The sequence below is a fragment of the Seriola aureovittata genome, chromosome 1 (genome assembly GCF_021018895.1).
Source record: "Seriola aureovittata isolate HTS-2021-v1 ecotype China chromosome 1, ASM2101889v1, whole genome shotgun sequence".
Lineage (NCBI taxonomy): Eukaryota > Metazoa > Chordata > Actinopteri > Carangiformes > Carangidae > Seriola > Seriola aureovittata.
Window position 1 is genome coordinate 26414038 of NC_079364.1, and position 18339 is coordinate 26432376.

At 40.3% G+C, this 18339-nt stretch overlaps 1 protein-coding gene across 1 annotated transcript in view; it reads right to left on the bottom strand.

Annotated features, from left to right (window-relative positions):
- LOC130174504 (collagen and calcium-binding EGF domain-containing protein 1-like) overlaps positions 1 to 13304 on the bottom strand; it is a 34854-nt gene extending 21550 nt beyond the window's left edge. Inside the window, exons 1-2 of the mRNA XM_056384395.1 lie at positions 12929 to 13304; positions 11275 to 11355 (exon numbers count right to left, since the gene is read on the bottom strand). Of these exons, the coding sequence (XP_056240370.1) occupies positions 11275 to 11355; positions 12929 to 13041 (194 nt within the window). The 5' untranslated portion in view covers positions 13042 to 13304. The remainder of the gene's footprint in view (positions 1 to 11274; positions 11356 to 12928) is intronic.
- Positions 13305 to 18339: the final 5035 nt, after the last annotated feature.

The window sequence follows — 18339 nt, forward strand, 5'->3', positions numbered from 1 at the left end:
TTTATTGTTTGTCCATTTCTGTATTAACCCTATCACTGGAGGACAAGACTACTGGGCAGAGTAGTGAAATGTAAAGTGTGCGAGTGATAACATGTACAAACCACACATTTTTCAGGATGGAAACAGGGTTTTTACAACACAGTCCTGTGTGAGATGATTAAACTCACTCAATACATAGACAAAAGTGCACAGTTTCAATTCAAGTCAGAAAAACTACAACATAATACTTGCTGTAGGAAGTTTTTTCAGCAACAGCAGTATTATAATGGCTGGTTTTATGGCTTGTAAGAGGGGGACCTCTGACTGCAGATCCCAGCAGGCACTGAGCGTTCAACCCTACAGTGTATGAGCCACACACACACACACACACACACACACACACTCACACACACACACAAACACACACACGCACACACACGCACACACACACACACACACACACACACACACACAAACACACACACACACACACACACACAACATACAGCACATAGGACAGAGAACATGTGGACATGTGCAGACATACACACAGGTCTGCTTCTCATCACCTGGTGCAGAAAACAGCCCTATGTCTGCACAACCAGATACAGATGAATAGCACCTCAGTGATGTGATACATTCTGCATACTTCGCTCTTCCTCACTGCATCTGTCTCCTACGCACGGCATCTGCAGCTCTGCGTCTGATACTACACACCAGTGTCCATTCCATGTACACTACTCTCTGCTAACACTCCCACGTCATGTTCTACGTTTTGAAAATTCAAAAATAATAACAGAATAATACACATGCATGGACATATGTCAGTGATGACATAAGTGAGGATGATCTCAATTCGGTGTAAACCACTGAGTGCATATAATGAAGGGAATAATGAATGAATGAGCAAGAAGGTGGTTTCGGATGTGGCTTTGGTATAACAGAGCCATTACTGATATTGTGGGTTTACTGCTGTGACAAGTTAAAATAAGGCCTTTGAACTGTCATGCTGCCCCCTGAGTAATTTATTGTAATTATTGCAACTGCAATTTGCCCAGAAAAGCTGATTGGAAGGAGAGGCCAGAGAAGAGCTCCAGTGAGGAAGAGGGTCTATTCGCAAGAAATCATGTGTTGTTCGAGACCCAGTTCGAGCTTTGGCAACAGTAAACATATGCCATGCTAACCCTGTCTGGACTAACCGGAGACTATCATGTCAGTCAGTCTCTGTAACTGCTTTACAGCTGTTGTCAAATAGACATTTTGACATGTCACAGCAGGAAAAGAACAGGTGTAAATAGTAACGTAATGAATGAGTTGATCCATTCCACTGAAGTAGAGCTGTGTGATATGACCTATAAATAATATTGCGATAGTTTTAGGGCTATATCATGATACTCGATATATATCTTGATATTTTAAAATCTCCTCTAAAGCACTTTGTAAATGCAAGATTGATGCATAAAAATACACCAGCATGATGATTCTAGTCCCTGCAACATTTGTATGCATTAAAACATTCTTGTTTACTGTTTATTTATTAGTGGCTTCTATTGAACCAGTTTTAAATTTGCATGCAAAAAGGCAGAAAATAGCAACACAACAAATTAAATTCTTATAAACGTAAAAACTCGCTTTGGCGCTTTGCGTCTTTTGCCCTCTCCAGTTTCCTCACACACACTGCACCTATGTCACACACACACACACCCAGTAGTTTTATGGGTGGGCAATGAGCTATAGGAAAGAGCGAGAGAAATGAAAAGTCAAAGTGAATTTTATGCCAGCGGATTAAAACAATTATTTGAAAATTTGTACTCGATGTCTGTGATATAGTCATTTACTACGTCCCACCTGGAACAAGCCACAATACATCAAGTATATTTTCGTTATATCACCCACCCCCTACACTGAAGTGTCTTGGTAAGTGTCTTATGCACAACACCAGGGAACTTGAACTGAAAAACTCAAGTCTTGTCAAGTGGCATAAAAAGACAGTGTGGATACAGTATATAAAATCTGAATCAGTACAACAGAAATATGGTTAGTAATTTCCTGCTCTTTTGCTTTGGACTGCACACATGCACAGTTTTATCAGACCACACACAAGGCAGCAAGTTAGACTAAACATCACTAACACACAAAGACTGTACAGTCTGTTTGTGTGTGTGTGAAGCAGGTGCTCTGTATTACATGTTATCTGGGTATCTAGGGTGTTTCTGATCCAAAGAGGAAAATAAAGAGGAGAGGAACAGAGGACAAAGAGAAACACAAGGAGGAGTGAGTGAAAGAGAGAAAGAGACATCCAACGAGAGAATGACACAGCAGAGAGAAGAAATACACTGAGCAGCTTCTCTGATCTCCCCTTCTTGCTCTTTTGATAGAATTCTACGTGGTTTTCCAGGCAAATCCCCCACTGAGGAGAGCACTCAGCCAGACTGCAGCTTTATTTCGTTTGTATCAAAAAAAGAAAAAAAGAAGCCCCCTCTCCTTTGCATTGCTTTATTTCCTTGCCACCATCCTGTTGTTCTCCCTGCTGGGCATATTTTTTATTAACATTTTGTATTATTATCCTTTCTATGCTGCTTGTTAATGGTCCAGGAGCGTTTAGGAAAAGACCTTCTGATAGAAGTGAAGTCTAACAAAGGTATTTGTAAGTTATGCTATTGCTACATAGCCAACGTTAGCACTAACAGCTGTTTATTTACCAGTCTAGAAGAAAGGTTGCAACTTCAGCATCAAACTTCGTTCCTTCACTCACCAAAAGCTGTCTCCAGCAGTGGAAAGCAACACCAATGTTAACTCTATCAAGTAATTTCTTCTACTGAAGTTAGCATGCTAACCAGCTAGCCGTCACTTTCCAATAGCAACTCACTGTAGCCTCTAATCTGTCCTGAAGACGTAGCTCTACTCAGAGGGTGTATTATAACCTCTTGTCTTGAAAACGCAAACAGCAAAAACCTACAAATCGTCCCTTAAAGAAGGGATTCAAAAGATGTTAAAGAGTTGGCTAGCGTGAGATGTGATGAGTTGGGGGCATGAACCAAAAAGGCACATTCACCTCAGGTAACAAAATGTAAGTAATTTTTAAATACATTATAAACCAATGTAATAATTTAATTCATGTTTTTACACCAAATACCGTATATTACGCAAGTATCACCTCTTAAGTATGAGTAATCTGCAATATCTTGACTGCATATGACTCCACATGAGCACCACACCCCATGGATGAGAAACTGTCGACACTATATTTTTGACAGCTTTGCATAGTATCAAGTCAAAACTGGGCAGTAAGAACTTTGTTTGGGATCAGGACTGTGTTGAGAGAGTTATTCTATCATCCTTCTCTCCTGCTGTTTTACCCAGTTTCTGGAGTTTTCTGTGTGTTAAGTGTCAGATTACTATCAAAGAAAAACGCATGAGTGGATTCAATTTTTCTGTGTGTGAGTGACAGACATTGACTGTTTCTGAATCACTAAAACAACTGTTATATGTACTCTTAGTCGGGTCAATTACCAATTAGTTGGGTGAATGCATGAATAACAAACATGGTGTTTGTGGGTGAGCCCCATGCGGCAGCTTACCACATTGTTTTTTTCCTCATTTACTGGGATGATATATCTCTGGCTTTCATCTCTTTATCTATTGTTTTTATTGTGTATGTGTCTTGTTTGCCTCAGTCATGTCTGTGTTTTCTAGATAACTCATTACCAAAGTGTTTATTTAGTATCTAATTTGTGTTTTTGCTCCTTTTCCTGAACAAGCTCTCAGTTGGCCAGTTTTCCCTCCTTTCACACTGACTAATTTTGTGATGTTGGGGCTTGACTGAGTGTGTAAGGATGTGTGTGTGCATGTGTGTGAGTGTGTGGGGGAAGGTTAGCAGCTTTGAAAGTATGTGCAGAGACCACATAGGATCCAGAGTTGAGGTGAGAGCCAAGTCTAATGCCATAAATCCAGGAGGAAACAAAGGAGATGAGAGGGAGCTTTAAGACTCTGAGATACCGCTACTTTATCTGCACTAAAGGTGTCAAGGAGCAAAGTTCACGTGCACTTTCGCACACACTCATCACATACACACTTGGATCCCAGCTAGCAACTGTCAGTTAGTTAATCAATCATCCCAGCCAGTCAATCAGTCAGTCATCCAGCATGTAAGAGTTTGAAGCCAGAGTGTCATTCACCCTGTGACTCTGTGACCCTCAGAGTCTCCCAGCCCAGTGTTATTTTAGAGTGTTAACTGCTGAAGGTCTAATCATCCTCATCTCTCAGAGGGGCCATCACACCAGAGATGATCCCCCTGTGGTTTCATCCTACCCCGTCCCAGGGCACCACGTCCCCTTGAGGTGGAATTAATAGGACACAAGTGGTGGCTGCTGCGGCTCAGGTCAAATCAAGACTGACTAAAGTGTTTCCTGTCATTCTTATTTCTTTTTGCCCCAAAATGACATGATCACTGTTGACAAGTACAAGGACAGGATCAGTTTCTCAACACTAACCTCGCTGACCTCATCTGGGTAGCACAGAGCTGTCAAAACTTGGTAATTATGTGCACTTCAAAACAACACTTAACATGCATGAAACTTGTTGTTTATTACATTTGACCTGGCCTCAACCCCTGCATTAATACTCAAGCTACTAGACAGAGGCCTGGCTTCTGTCTCTCTGGAGCAAATCACACAGGCTCAGCTCTACCAGAAAGAAGGAAGCTGTAGAGTGGAGATGGAGATGGAGTCCAGGCCCGGAGCTGAGTCGGTCTCAGTCGGGTCTCAGTAATGAAGACTTTAAATGTTTCTGGGTGACACACAGGGTAACTTTGGGTGGGGGGGTTGTACTTGGACTTGGTGCTTGTGAAGGACTCTTCGCCTAAAGATAATTTTCCATACATGTTAACAAGGTCTTTTACATTTTCACCTCATCCTGTCTGACCAAAAAAAAAAAAAACTAAACAAACACTCAAATTATGCTATAAACATACACTGTGGCATGACCGTCAAAACCACTGGTATCCACTCTGCAGACATTTTGTGACAGACCTTCATGCCCAAGACAGAATATGATTACATGCGCTGTCATTGTATAAGAAAGAAAGGGAACAACTGATTTGTAGAGATCAGCAAACAAATTGCTAACCTTCAGTAACCCCCTTGAGGCTGTCTTACAGATTGCATAAAACACAAAGCAAAGTCCAAAGCACTAATTCAACCCAAAAAAGACCCACAATGCGGTTCACTAAGGGAAATAAGCAAATCCCAACCCTGCAGTTCAACAACTCAAACCAGCAAAGATTTTAATTGTCTGAGTGAAGCCAACAACAATGTTCACAGACTGAAAGCGACCAAGTACAAAACTGAAACTTATGTGGTCTTTAAAGAGTTGTGGCTCCATATTTCTGGGCCTTTCACACACAAAACAAGAAGTTTGAATTAGAGTTAATATGCTTCAGATTCCCATGATGTTATTGTTATGTAAATCACATTTTCTTTATTATGTCATTTTTTTCCCCAATAACATTTTAAAAATTGCAAATATCTGTTTCCTGTGCTTGGTGGGCAGCGTAAAGAGGCAGATTTAGCCTTTGAGGACCACTTGAGTTGATTTTAGTTAAAGCTAAAGTTATAGCAAAATCTCACAAATGGTGTGGTGATTAGTTAATTTTGTGTTAATACCTTCTGGGTTTGAATGAGCATATACACCACACACAGCAGCTACATAGATAGAAATAATCTTTTATCCATATCCAGAGAAGAAGCACAGGGTCTACAGCCATGCTGGCAGCTTTGTGAGGTTGTACAGAGGCACAGTGATGCTTTTAGCTAAAAGCCTCAGTCAGCTGGTTAACATGTTCACAATGAGTCTAATGTTAAGCAGACACAATGTCCACCATTAGCTTAGCAAATACTGTGTAACATTTGCTAATTAGCACTAAACACAAAGCCGATGGGCATGTCATTGGTCTATAAACCAATAGCATGCAAAAAAATGAAATCTGACCTGAAGGTGGCGCTAGAGGAAATATTAAGGGACTACCAGAGTTACGACAATTCCTCCTGAGGGTCACATGAATGTGTGTAGAAAATTTCATGGCAATGCATCCAATAGTTCATCCCACTCAAAACCACAAATGTCAACCTGATTAGTTTTTGTGGTCAGAGAACCACAAGTTCTGTGCCAGTTTTTTGTTTTGTGCCATTCCTTCCGGTGGATGATGAGAATAGTTTTACTGGATAAGTGAAAGCTTTGACCTGCTGGCAACTGGTTCACCAAAAGGGGGATCGCCAGAATCAATGGGATTAGTCCTCTGGGATCTATGAATTACAGTAAATACCAAATTTTATGTTGATCAATCAAATATGTTTTTGAGATATTTCAGTCTGAACCGTTGCCAATCGACAGACAGGCACTGTCATCTCTGGAAACATACTGCTATTGTTGATAAAAGCAGCTTGGATGGATGTTTACTTTACTAAAATATATTTCCAGATACATGTGTATTGATTTAATGGATGAAAATCACAAGAGAACCCTCATCCAAACTGCACTTTGGCAAAGCAAAGGGGAAACTGATGCTGCTACAATATATCTGTTATGAACACAATCCACATGTGAGACGCATGTGAATGCCAGGTGTAGAGAAGCCTTCCTGCCTTCTGATCAGAAGTCAGCAAACATTCCCACGTCCACAGAGGCAAACCCTGCCCAGGTAGCATGAGTCAGGATTGTAAGCGGTTGTGGTTAAAAATCAAAGGCTGACTTACACTAAACCTCACATTATTAAAGCTTGCAGTATGTCTTAGTAACAGTTGTTAGCATCAGGATGCAGAACGTACTGGAAAGAGTTAGTGAATTTCAAATCTTCCATCAATGGAGTGTCCATGTCTACTGATGGCAAATGGTAATGATGCAGTCGGTCTGTATTTGTGTGCAGTCTGTGAGGACAGCCAGTGAACGAATATCTCTGTGGACGTTTTTCAGACAAATTAAACAGCAAAAATGCATGGAAGGAGCCAACAGTGTAATGATATCAGAGACCCCCACTAAGATGCTTCTGAGGCAAAAATTCAGCCAAAATGACCAAAGTGTGCGTGACTCAGCACTGAGATATTCCTGCAGGCAAAGTCCAGAAACACTGATTGTAAGCATTCCCCTTTCTCTCTCAGCCGGAGTTTCACTGTTTTCATCCAACGCCATGCTCAGCACTTGTGTTTGTGGAAGAGAGTGAGGTCGAGAAATGAAACGGGAGGATGATGGGAAGAAGCCGGACACATGATCCCAATTGCTCTCTTTCCCTCACTTAGTCCTCCCACTTATAGTCATAATCCTTTAATCATTTTAATGAAGGCAAACCCCGTTTTTGATTATATATTTCCAGTTCTATGTATTTACATTCATCAATAACCTACACGGTAGTTTTTATTGGTTGAGGCGGACCCCACCGTCATGGCACTGGATTCAGTTTGCCTCCCTAAGAATGAGGGATTGAGTCTGTAATCCAGTGCAGTTTTATCTTACAGATAACAGCCTCACTGCTCAGTGTTAACTCTCGTCACATTGTGTCAGAGTTGTATTAAGTTACTGCTAAAGCAAACTCAACATCCTACTGCTGCTGCTGCTGCTTCACATTAAATTCTTATGAAAGTTCAACATTGTTTCTGCATTTATGTTACAGACCATAATATAGATTTCCAGCAAAATATATACATCTTTTTTTTCCCCAAGATTTTTAAAGAGTGGATTTTTTTATTGTTTGCTCAGTATGACAAACTCTTGTGATCTTACAGAGTGTGAGTGTTTTTCCCTCAGGACATCCCACACCTACTCAAACATAGTTGTCACAATCTGTTTAGTGTAGGTGTGTGAATTATTAAAAACTCAAACATGGTGGCACTGAACACCGAACACACTGCTAATCTCAGTGAGTGCCGCAGTTCAGTGACTCCATCAGGAAACCAGCATCGTCAGTGGGCTCCCCTGCAGAGTAAGAGGAGGTGCTGCAGTTGAATGCTTAACTGTGAGGTGGGCGTTTCGTTCGGTCCGGTGTAAATTCTACTCTTTCAGCTCAAGCCATTTCTCATTTCAGTTTCTCTCACCTTAAATGCGCAACTGGAAATAGTGATAAAGTTCCTCACTGTACGAGCAAGAATCATCAGGATACCCTGTCCCTCTGTGAGAAGATGATCACTGCTTGTTAACATCTAGGATATGATGGGAAACAAGATGATAATGATGCCACTGATAGTTGGATCACAGTGACAACAAAAGAAGCATCAAGTGTGAGAACAAAGATCAACCGTTTCTCCGTGGCATGTATCATCATCCTGCACTTTATCAAAGCAACAGCCCGAGCTCACACACTGCAGCAGGATGTTATTGGTGTTATCTACTGCTGTAACGAGCCTTGCAGGGTATTTAAACGAAAACAACATGCCAATCGAGTGAAAGGATGGTTAATAGTTCAGTGGAGCCCATCAGTCCTGTTGCAGTTGGACTCCACAGCTGAGAGTGTTTAGAGAGAAAGGGTTCAGAAAGGAGCAGAAAATTAACTTCTCTCTCTCACTGCCAGCACAGACAATACAGAGACACTTCATACAGACTTGTACATAAACAAGGCGAGCTCACACACACTCACATCAAGGCAGACTCTGGGTACAAACCATGTATATTTGGCTTGGCACTGACTGAAATCTGACCTCCAGCGAAGACAGAATAAGAACACGAAATAGGCAGAACAATAGAAATGTAGAAATTGAGCTGATTCACCCTCATCGCTGTGAAAACCACAGCGGAGGGGGAGGAGACCTGCGGCCGGTCCGCTCTTTGTTTGGATGGTGAGATCAGCAAGGGTTTACATCTGCACGACACCACAAAACCCTCTGAGACATTACATTTACATTTTATGTATTTAGCAAACACTCTTATCCACAGCAACACACCCTGAGCCGAGCAGAAGAAGACGACGAGGGAGACCGAGAAGATCGGCGATGGTGATAGGAACCAACTGAGAGAAGTGTGGGGAGAACAGGTTGGCGAAATCTGTGTTCATTAAATAATGGTAGTTTCTATTTGGACATCATCCTAAGAAATCTCTCAATATTTCTTAAATATGACTGTTACACTTGTCTTAAGCATCAAAGGATCCCTTTCATAAAATCTCACTCAAGTTGCTACATAATGTAAGTACCCTAAGTGCCATAATTTGCTTCACTGTTTTGATAGCAACTAAGTCCACTTTCTTTGGGAGGGTGTAAATTTTTCCAAATGGTTCACATGTCATCTTCAATCAAAACTGTAGGAATATGACTTTTTCCCAGATTATTTGAATACGAGAACGTAGTGCCAGGTGAAGAAATAAAGAGAAGAAAACCAGAAATTATTGGAAAATGTTCAGTCTGTCTGGACATGGCAGAGCTGCGGGTACAGATTGGACTGTTAGACTGACCAGGCGAGGGTCAAATACAGTTTAAAAACTTTAATTGTCCAGTTTTAGGTTAGCAACACAAGGTCCTTTGCAAGCTTTAGATTTCTCCAGATGCATTGCGGTGCATGTGGGATGGAGTAAAAACAAAACTTGGTATCTAAGGAGTTTGGATGATGGAGGTTTTTCAAATCTCCTCTCCAAAACCATTAATCAATAGATAAAAAGTTCAAGAAATACAAACATCATCTAGCTTTACTACTTGTAACTAAATGTTATTTCTAAATCCAAGAACCACATCATTAACTACGACCACCATATTCACTGTGTGTGAATGCAGGCAGTGGATGAGGCGCACACATCCATCTAGACAAACTACAACTTCAACTTTCTGTCAGTCCAAACAAATGAAAAGATGTGATGGCCTCCTCATCAGCATTGTGTGGACCCACATGCTGCTCCCGCTGAAACATGAAAGTAATATCTATGCACAGACACAATGGATCAATCTGGTTGCCCCTGAAGTTATTTGCGAAAATCTATTTGATCCAGGTCTGTGCTGAACCGCCCTGAGAAACATGGAAAGGAAAATACAACCTCGTCTAATCCACCTCCTCCAGCACCACACATCTCTTGCGGAGCCAGAAATTAAACGAGACGCAGAGCCTGTTACAGTCTAACCTTGACAGTAAACAGATCAGATGGTCTGGCCTCACACCAGACCCGGTGCCTCATTTATTAAAGGATCTTCTTACGCCAACAACCAAATCCAAGCCAAAGTTTGGCTGCAGAAGAGAGTTATGTTAACGTCAAAGTGAGCGATTTACATTGGTTCTCTCCTGTTGTACGTGATGTATCACGAGCTGAAAGTCTTACAACCTGCCGTGATGTCTGCATTGGATTCATGTATTTCTTTTAACCCATGTTTCAAGATGCTCATACGATATGATATCAATGCACAGTATCATATATTATACCCCTCGAGACGGCATGTAATAAGAGAAAGATGAGCAGGAAAGGAGCCAATTTCTTCAAGTAATATGTCATACCTTTCAAATACTGCCCCCTATACCTTTTTACATGTGTGTGTCTTGTCTGTATTTGTCTTTATTTAAATTACAAAAACATTCATGAGTCCATAGTTTAACCAAATGTATCGCTAGTAATCACTATAAGAAGTCTGTTCTCTCTGTCATCCTCTGAATGGATACAGTGCAATAAAAATAATCACATCCTCTCCTGTCAGACTACTTCTACTTTTTAGGTTATAATGCAGGCCTAACTCCCTGAGGGGGATGCCTTCCCTAAATGTTTTAGCTCTGGACCCAAGCTGAGAAAGTTCAAGTTCAAGTTCTGTTTTACTGTCACAGAGCCAGGCTGGTGGAATTCAGCTCAGTGCAGATGGAAACTGCTGTACACCGAAAGTAATAACAGCTTTGTTAAAGGAAAAGTGACTAACAAACTTCAAAATGAGGTTAGAATAAATGATGGTTATTAAAAAGAGTGAGGAAGACAAGGTAAGGAGAAAAAAAAGAGTAGCTGCTTCGGGTTGACAAATTACGACACTTTTACCAACTGCATCTTCGTTCTATGAGTGATAGTCTTCAGGAAATTATTATTTTTCTCTCTCAAGTGGATATATAAAGTTTCCAAAAGAGAGATATACAGCGTGGAGTTGTGGAAACGACATGGCAGGGTGGTTTAGCGGTTACAGAAACCGTTCCATAACCCCAGAAAGTTTCAAGTTAAGATCTCCCTACAAGTATCCGCAGCAGGGAAACACAGTCAGCTCAATACCAAAATATGAATGTATAATGTAGAGTAACTTGCTGATCTTTCACTCAGTAGTTCAGGCTTATTAGAGCCAAGGAGACCTGGTGTCTTACCTGAAACAAGTGCTGTTCTTCCCTCCTGCTCTGACACAGGGATACTCCACTGTCAGGATCTTACTATCTGGACACTCCGCTCTGAGAAAACAAAGACACATGGAAACTTTATACACTGCTACATGCTCATGAAAGAGAGGTAGAGAGAGACGGGGAATGACATCCAACAAAGGTCCAGGGCTGGACATGAACAGGAGATCTTCATGGTCGATGCCTTAACCCCTAATCCACCAGTTCCACCATAGCTGACTGGTTAGTTAAAGACTGGTGAGTTAAACCTCAACAGTACTTTGACCTAAAATGTCCCTATTTTCACACATTGTTATACACATAAGACATTATACATCGAGCCTGCCTGATACACAGGATTTTTTTTTTTTTTTTTTTCCAAGGGATGAAAAAAAATCTAATTTATACATTATAGCTGAAATGATTAATCAATTAATCAATTAGTGAAAAATAATTGACGTTTTATGGGACAAAAATTAATTAATTAATTAATTGATTCTCAGGAAAATAATCGATAATGAAAATAACCATTAGTTGCAAAACCAACATTTTTGACAAAGATTCTTTAAAGTTTGATTATCAAAGAATCGTGATAAAGATATACTGATAATAAACATGTTACCGTTGAAAACATGCCAGTGCTTACTGATGGACAAACTATGCAGTGGTTACTGTATGACCTCAAACATATATTTGGCATTTCTGTAATGTGTTATCTGGCCATGTATGGCCTGGCTGATTTATTGATCTAGCTCCAAATCATGAAGCAAGAAATGAATGTGTGTGTATATTGTGTTACAGTGCAGTCATACACACTCTACACTGTTTCCACCAAACAGTACAGACTCTTAAAGGTTTTAACTATGCATTTATTTAACTGAGGCCATCAATCCCAGTATGTGGATGTTTCCATCCCGTTGTAACTGAAACCAATGAGTTTACACTGAACATGTAAAACATAAATCTGAAAGTAAAATAAAACATTAGCCTACTGTTGGTTTATTATCTGAGGTTTAACCTGCTGCTCAGCAGTTTGCTCCTCAGTGGTCTCTTCCTTCTGAGTTCACGTGCTCCCCACATCCTCTCTTCACCTCAGGACCTAGGCTCCCCGGGCACGTTAATAGCATCTGTCATGTTATGTCTGAGCACACGCAACATTTGGCTCTCTGCACCGCGACCGATTCCAACCATTTGGAGTTCCCCGTTGCCTTTTGCATTTCCTTGCAAATCACATTAGATTAGACGCGCTACAGCGGTTCATCTGAGGGTCTGCTCTTTGACAGAATGCTCTCACAGTAAGTCGAAAAAAAAAAAAAACAGCAGCAACCAATAAAACAGAGGCTAAACTCTATTATAGATTTGGCACTGTGCACTCATCTGACACAGAAGTCCTTGTTTTGAGTAAATGAAATGTTAATGTGAGTGGAGTGGATGTTTCCATGAAGTTTACAGAGCTTTACTCTCACACTGTAGATCAAAAACTACAATCAAAAGATTTGGCTCAAGTTAAAAAAAACATAAAAAATAATGATGTGTCTGAAACGTTTACTTTTCGTCATGATTAAAATCCTCACCCCTCATTAAACGTATGGATGAGGTTCACAGAAGGTAAAGATATTTTTAGGATCAGGTCCGTGAGACTTACCTCGAGGTGTCCACTGAAAGCGTCGTCCTGATGGAGCTGGCAGCAGATTCCCACAGGAAAACAACACAGATAGCGCCAAATGGTAAAAGAGTCGCACCATAAAGCTGACCCATGTCCCCTCTGCGCTCCGGGACAGATGATCTGTTCAAGGAAAAACGCCTTCACGTCAACACAACGCCACTGTTTTCATCTGTCAGTGACCCGCGAGGGTAGTGCTATCAAAATATCAGAAATCCTTGTCAAGTATCCCGCAGAGATGACACACATGGAGCCTGTGGGATAGTGAGTGCTGCGCCGTGCGTCCGGAGCCCCGTCCCAACTTTACGCACTGAGGCTGAGACCCCTTGGAGAGCTACTGAAGGGTTTACAGCTCCGTGTGTTCTCACTAATCCCTCTGGATTTACATTCCTGCCTCTAAAGAAGGATACTTCCACTGAGTATACAGCCTCACTGCCCATCGGTGGGATGACTTATACCCTTGTAATAACAACAACAATAATGACAACAACAACAAAAATAATAATGATAATAATAACAACAATTATAATGATAAATAATAATCCCATAATTGCCTCAAAGCTCATGCTGCGGATATTTTGAAAGTCAAAACACACATTTCCAAATTAAGTTTCTCAACATGAGCTGGAGGGAAATTCCGGCACTGGGGGGCGCTATGAGACACTGTGACATGTGAAAAATTAAATAATTGTGTATATGTGTTGACTACATCACAGCAGCACGGCACAGAATGTCAAAAGGTGCTTCACTGTAACTGTAAAAGAGTAAAACACTTTGACAATATTATGACAGGCTAAACAAATGAGAGCACAATCTGGCGAACAGATGCTTTTTTTTTGGCATTGCTTTAAAAAGTTGAGGTATGTCCCATCATCATCAAGTTCCATATATGTGAAGCTAAAAGCAGCTTCACCAAGTTTGGATTAAGCAGACCAATGCCAATTTGTGAGGTCCTGTGTGTTGATGCTGGAGCAGAAGATTCAAGATGTATTTCAGCCCAAAGGGAGCCCACTTGTTGGGACTGGAGCAGCGTTCAGTAGCCTAAGCTGCAGCTGTCTGACCGAAAAGGTCATTATAAGTATTCTATATATAAAGGCATGGACTAACAATTCATGAATTCTGACAGCTGTTTCAATCCATTATGATTCAGTGGCAGAGTCAAGACGAGCTCTAACTTTCAGTCTTTCCTTTTTGCCACCCTCTTTTGATTTGGCAGTGCATTTAATCAGGCAGTAGACACATATTATACAGATATGTAAAGATGAGTGTCATCTGCGTAATCTTGACAGGAAACTGATTGGATTTTGTTGTAGCAGGAGTTGGCACGTTATAAACAGTCTACATGATGCACGCTATTTCTAAAGTCCTAGCTGTGTCCCAAATTTCAAGAATGATTGAAGAAATTTATCTCTGATCCTTGCAAAAGTCAAAAAAGAGCAGGGTGTTGCCATAGCGACAACAAATATGTTGCATCAGATGAGACAAAACTTCTGTTTTACTAGTTTGGATCCTGTTTCATTATGCAAATTCTTGCAAAATTGGAAAATTGTAAATGGTTTGGCTAAAGGCAGAAGGAGAAGGACTCAAAAACAGAAGAAGAGAGAGGAAAAAGATTCCTGAAACAGCCTCCTCATAGACATCCATTTACTCAAAATAATAATTATGCACTCATTATTAGTGTGTGTTTTTTTAATCATACTTGTAATCACAGCCTGATTGCTCAAGCTGTAAGTTTGCCATAGGCGTTAAGAGTTGGACTGCCCATGATTAGCCCTGTACACTGTGTACAGAAATAGTATTTTCACATTATTGTGATGAACTGACATGTCCACATCATCATCAGAAACAAGGATATTTAGGAACTTTTTTATCAGTGTTGAAGAGAATATTTCTGTCATTTCTTTAACATTACAGCAAAACGTAAACTGAGAAGATGCTGTATCTTTCTTTTCCTCTACTTGACATATAATTAATTTAAAATAACATTAATACAAATAACAACCTGTAATTTGTATTAATAACAACCTCCTGTAGATGAGTAATTAAGTGAAATCAGAGCCAAATTGTACCATATTGCTCACTGTTTTGTGCTTGAAGAACCCAATAAGAAAAAAAAACAAACTTTAATTATCCTGTAATAAATTTTAGTGGCATATTACACATACATCACTACAAAACAACAAATGTATTAAGTAATGAACAGTATACTAACAATGTCAAAAAAACACTTTTTTGTCATCCTTGAATATGATATTAATCAGTTTTATTCAGGGTGACTTGGTCGCCAGATGCATTACTTGTTAATTCTGTAGGCAGTTCCTGATGATTCCCTGGAAGTCATAAATGGTTATTCCATTGTTGTGAGAGCAGATCTGACCAAGAGTCACCTCAGTGGAAAGCACGGCGCAGTGGTCGGTGGATGGTCAGGCGATGTTAGGTAACTCTGTACTCCTTGGTCTCTTACACCGTCTATTTCCCCCTGGTGCATGGAGTTCTTGGCCACTGTTCAATAGAAACAGCTGGTTTTGTTCACCACACATGAATCATACTAGAAATACACATGCACTCACTTACACACATACTGTATACATGCATGCACACAGTAACTTGGTCTAGCACATCAAATTAAACTCTACAGTCTCCTTTGGCTCCGTTCCCTCCAGAATCAAATAAATTCATAAAATATATAAAGCAACATTATTAAAGAACCACAGGAAAAGGCAGCTGTTGAAATGGCTGCTTCGTTATTACGACCACACAGGCCACGAGTTCTCTTGTTCCCACGAAGGATAGTCTCCTTACTCGGTTTACTTTGGTTGTGGGTTTTATTTGGTGTTTGTCTATCTGCATATACGCAGGCTGGAAGAAATGTGTTTTTCATTGAGGGCTGGGGCCACATTCTGCATCGTTACCAACTTCTTGTCATTCATGAATAAAGTGTCCAGTTGTGAAACATAAAAGCAAAGACAGTGTCCTTAACTTCCCAAAGGACTTAGAGAGGATTTTAAAATTGTGGCACAAAATGGAAATAGCTGTGGTGCTCATTAGTTTTAGCCACTGTGAATATGCTTCTAACAATTACCAGTAAGTCCTAAGCATTGCTTGGAATTCATATATTTACATGCACACCAATAAACTATTACTGGTCCTAACAAGAATAAAAAAGAATGGAAAATTCCTCTAATTACCCTTCCTGTGGAAAGATCTAAAGAAACTAAAGTATCAACTAAATTCCTGAACACTTTTTGACACACTCTGTTTATATAAAGAATCTGATGAATGTTATTTGCAAATGCCAGTTACCGAAACACTGAGCAGAAAAATATGTAGGTGTCTAATTTGAGATGATTGGGACTTACATTAAATTTAGGCTGCCCTGAACAAGTGCAGTAGAGCAATGTTTTGATGAGTGGGTCCCTGTTTTGTTTGTATTTCGTGCTCACACACACACACACACTCACACACACACACACACACACACACACACACACACACACACACACACACACACACACACACACACACACACACACACACACAAGGATGTACATGGCCACCCACAGGCATGTGGGTGACATGTTACATATTTGTAACAATGTTCTCACTATTCCACTTATCTTTGGATGGTGATAATGAGTTAAGGTAATGCAGGTGATGTATTGAGTGCATATTCCATGTATTCAACTTGTTTAATATGCCTCAAGGATACATACAGTGCATGTTGTTTAGTAACAGTGAACATAAATGGAACTTTGTTTAGAAGGAAACTACACAGGGCAACTCTAAAATGTAATAGTTCAATGGTGACGGTTTTCATGAAGTGTGTTTTCAAGTGTGTGTTTTCATTTCAAGTGTGGTGTTCATGAAGTTCCAGGGGCAAATCAGCAAATACCAGTTCAGACCAGGGTTCAAATTACAGTGGGAATGGGGGGTCTGACCCCTTATTAAGAACTGTGCCCCCCAAAAGTGGTAGAAACAACAGTTCGGGGGGGATTGGAACATTTATATATCCTTCTTACTTGTAAATGTAAATATTACAATATATCTAATTTTCATGCCTGGACAAATCTTGTAATATGATTTCAGACACCCCTAAACCACACCATTTCTAAATGTCTCGTCTGCCTGCCTCACTCCCATCAGTGGCTCCTGTAGTGAAGTCTCTGCTCCTGTGTGGCTGCATTAGACTGTGTCAAGTATCTACAGATGAACACATGGTTCAGCATTTCATTACCAATATAAAATGTCATATATGATATCATTTTAGCAAACACTGGTGCTCAGTCATGAGCAGAGAGACAACGGAGGATTAGTTGGTGTGTACCTTTGGCATCAATATGGAGTTTATTATTTCATTTTAACAGTCTTTTGTGTGGCTATGATAAGTCTTATACCTTTTTGATATTGCTTTTATAACAGTGGAGCACAGGAGTTTTACCTGTTGGGTAATTGAACAGTGCTGAACGATAAGTAATTCTAATAGCAATAGCAATTAGAGTAAATGAAGTACATTTACTCTAAGTATTGTACATAGGTTTTTATGCTACTTTACATTTCTACTCCATTACATTTCACAGGGAAATATTGTACTTTCTACTCCGCTACAATTATTTGACAGTTTTATTTACACATGCGAGATACTGTGAGTACAGTAACACTTCAGTTCACTGAAGCATGAGCCTGCACTGTACTGGGTTCCCTTTCGCCCCGACTGTCAATGTATAATTCACACTCCAGTTTCTTTTACCCACATTATATCACAACACTACACAAATACAACACAACAATACTTAAATGCACATACGATCCAATTCTTTCAGTTGACATCAATTTATCTACAATTGCTTTGATTAGAGTCCGCCAGTCTTGGATGACAGCAAAATTGTAACAGCAGTGCTCATTCATACCAGCAAGGCATTCATAACAGCTGACCCCAAAACACTGTTGTTGCATTTTTGTGATACAATCTCAGACTTTGGAGTACCTTCATGGCAAGACCCATTGAGTTCTCATCACAACACACCATCACTGGACTCATATGACATCAGGAGTACCTCAAAGATGCCTATCCTTCCCCACATTAGCTCCAGGAGCACAGTCCTTCATGATGCTATCTCTGTTTTGTATGTGGGGGACATTAGCCTCTCTACATGCCTTGTCTTTAAGGGCCCTCTTTCAGACAAGCCCATGCAAGTGGAGGCTCAGCATCTGAACACCGAGGATTTAGGAGTTACATATTTCTCACATGAGAAACACCCTACTGATGTTGCTTTATCTGGGTGGAGAGCCTGACTTTATTGTTCCAGTTGGTCAGTATCCATGTTGGCGCTTTGACTCCACTCCTACTTGCAAGTCCAGTACATGGTGGAGAAGGCATCAAAGCTCCTCCGTCA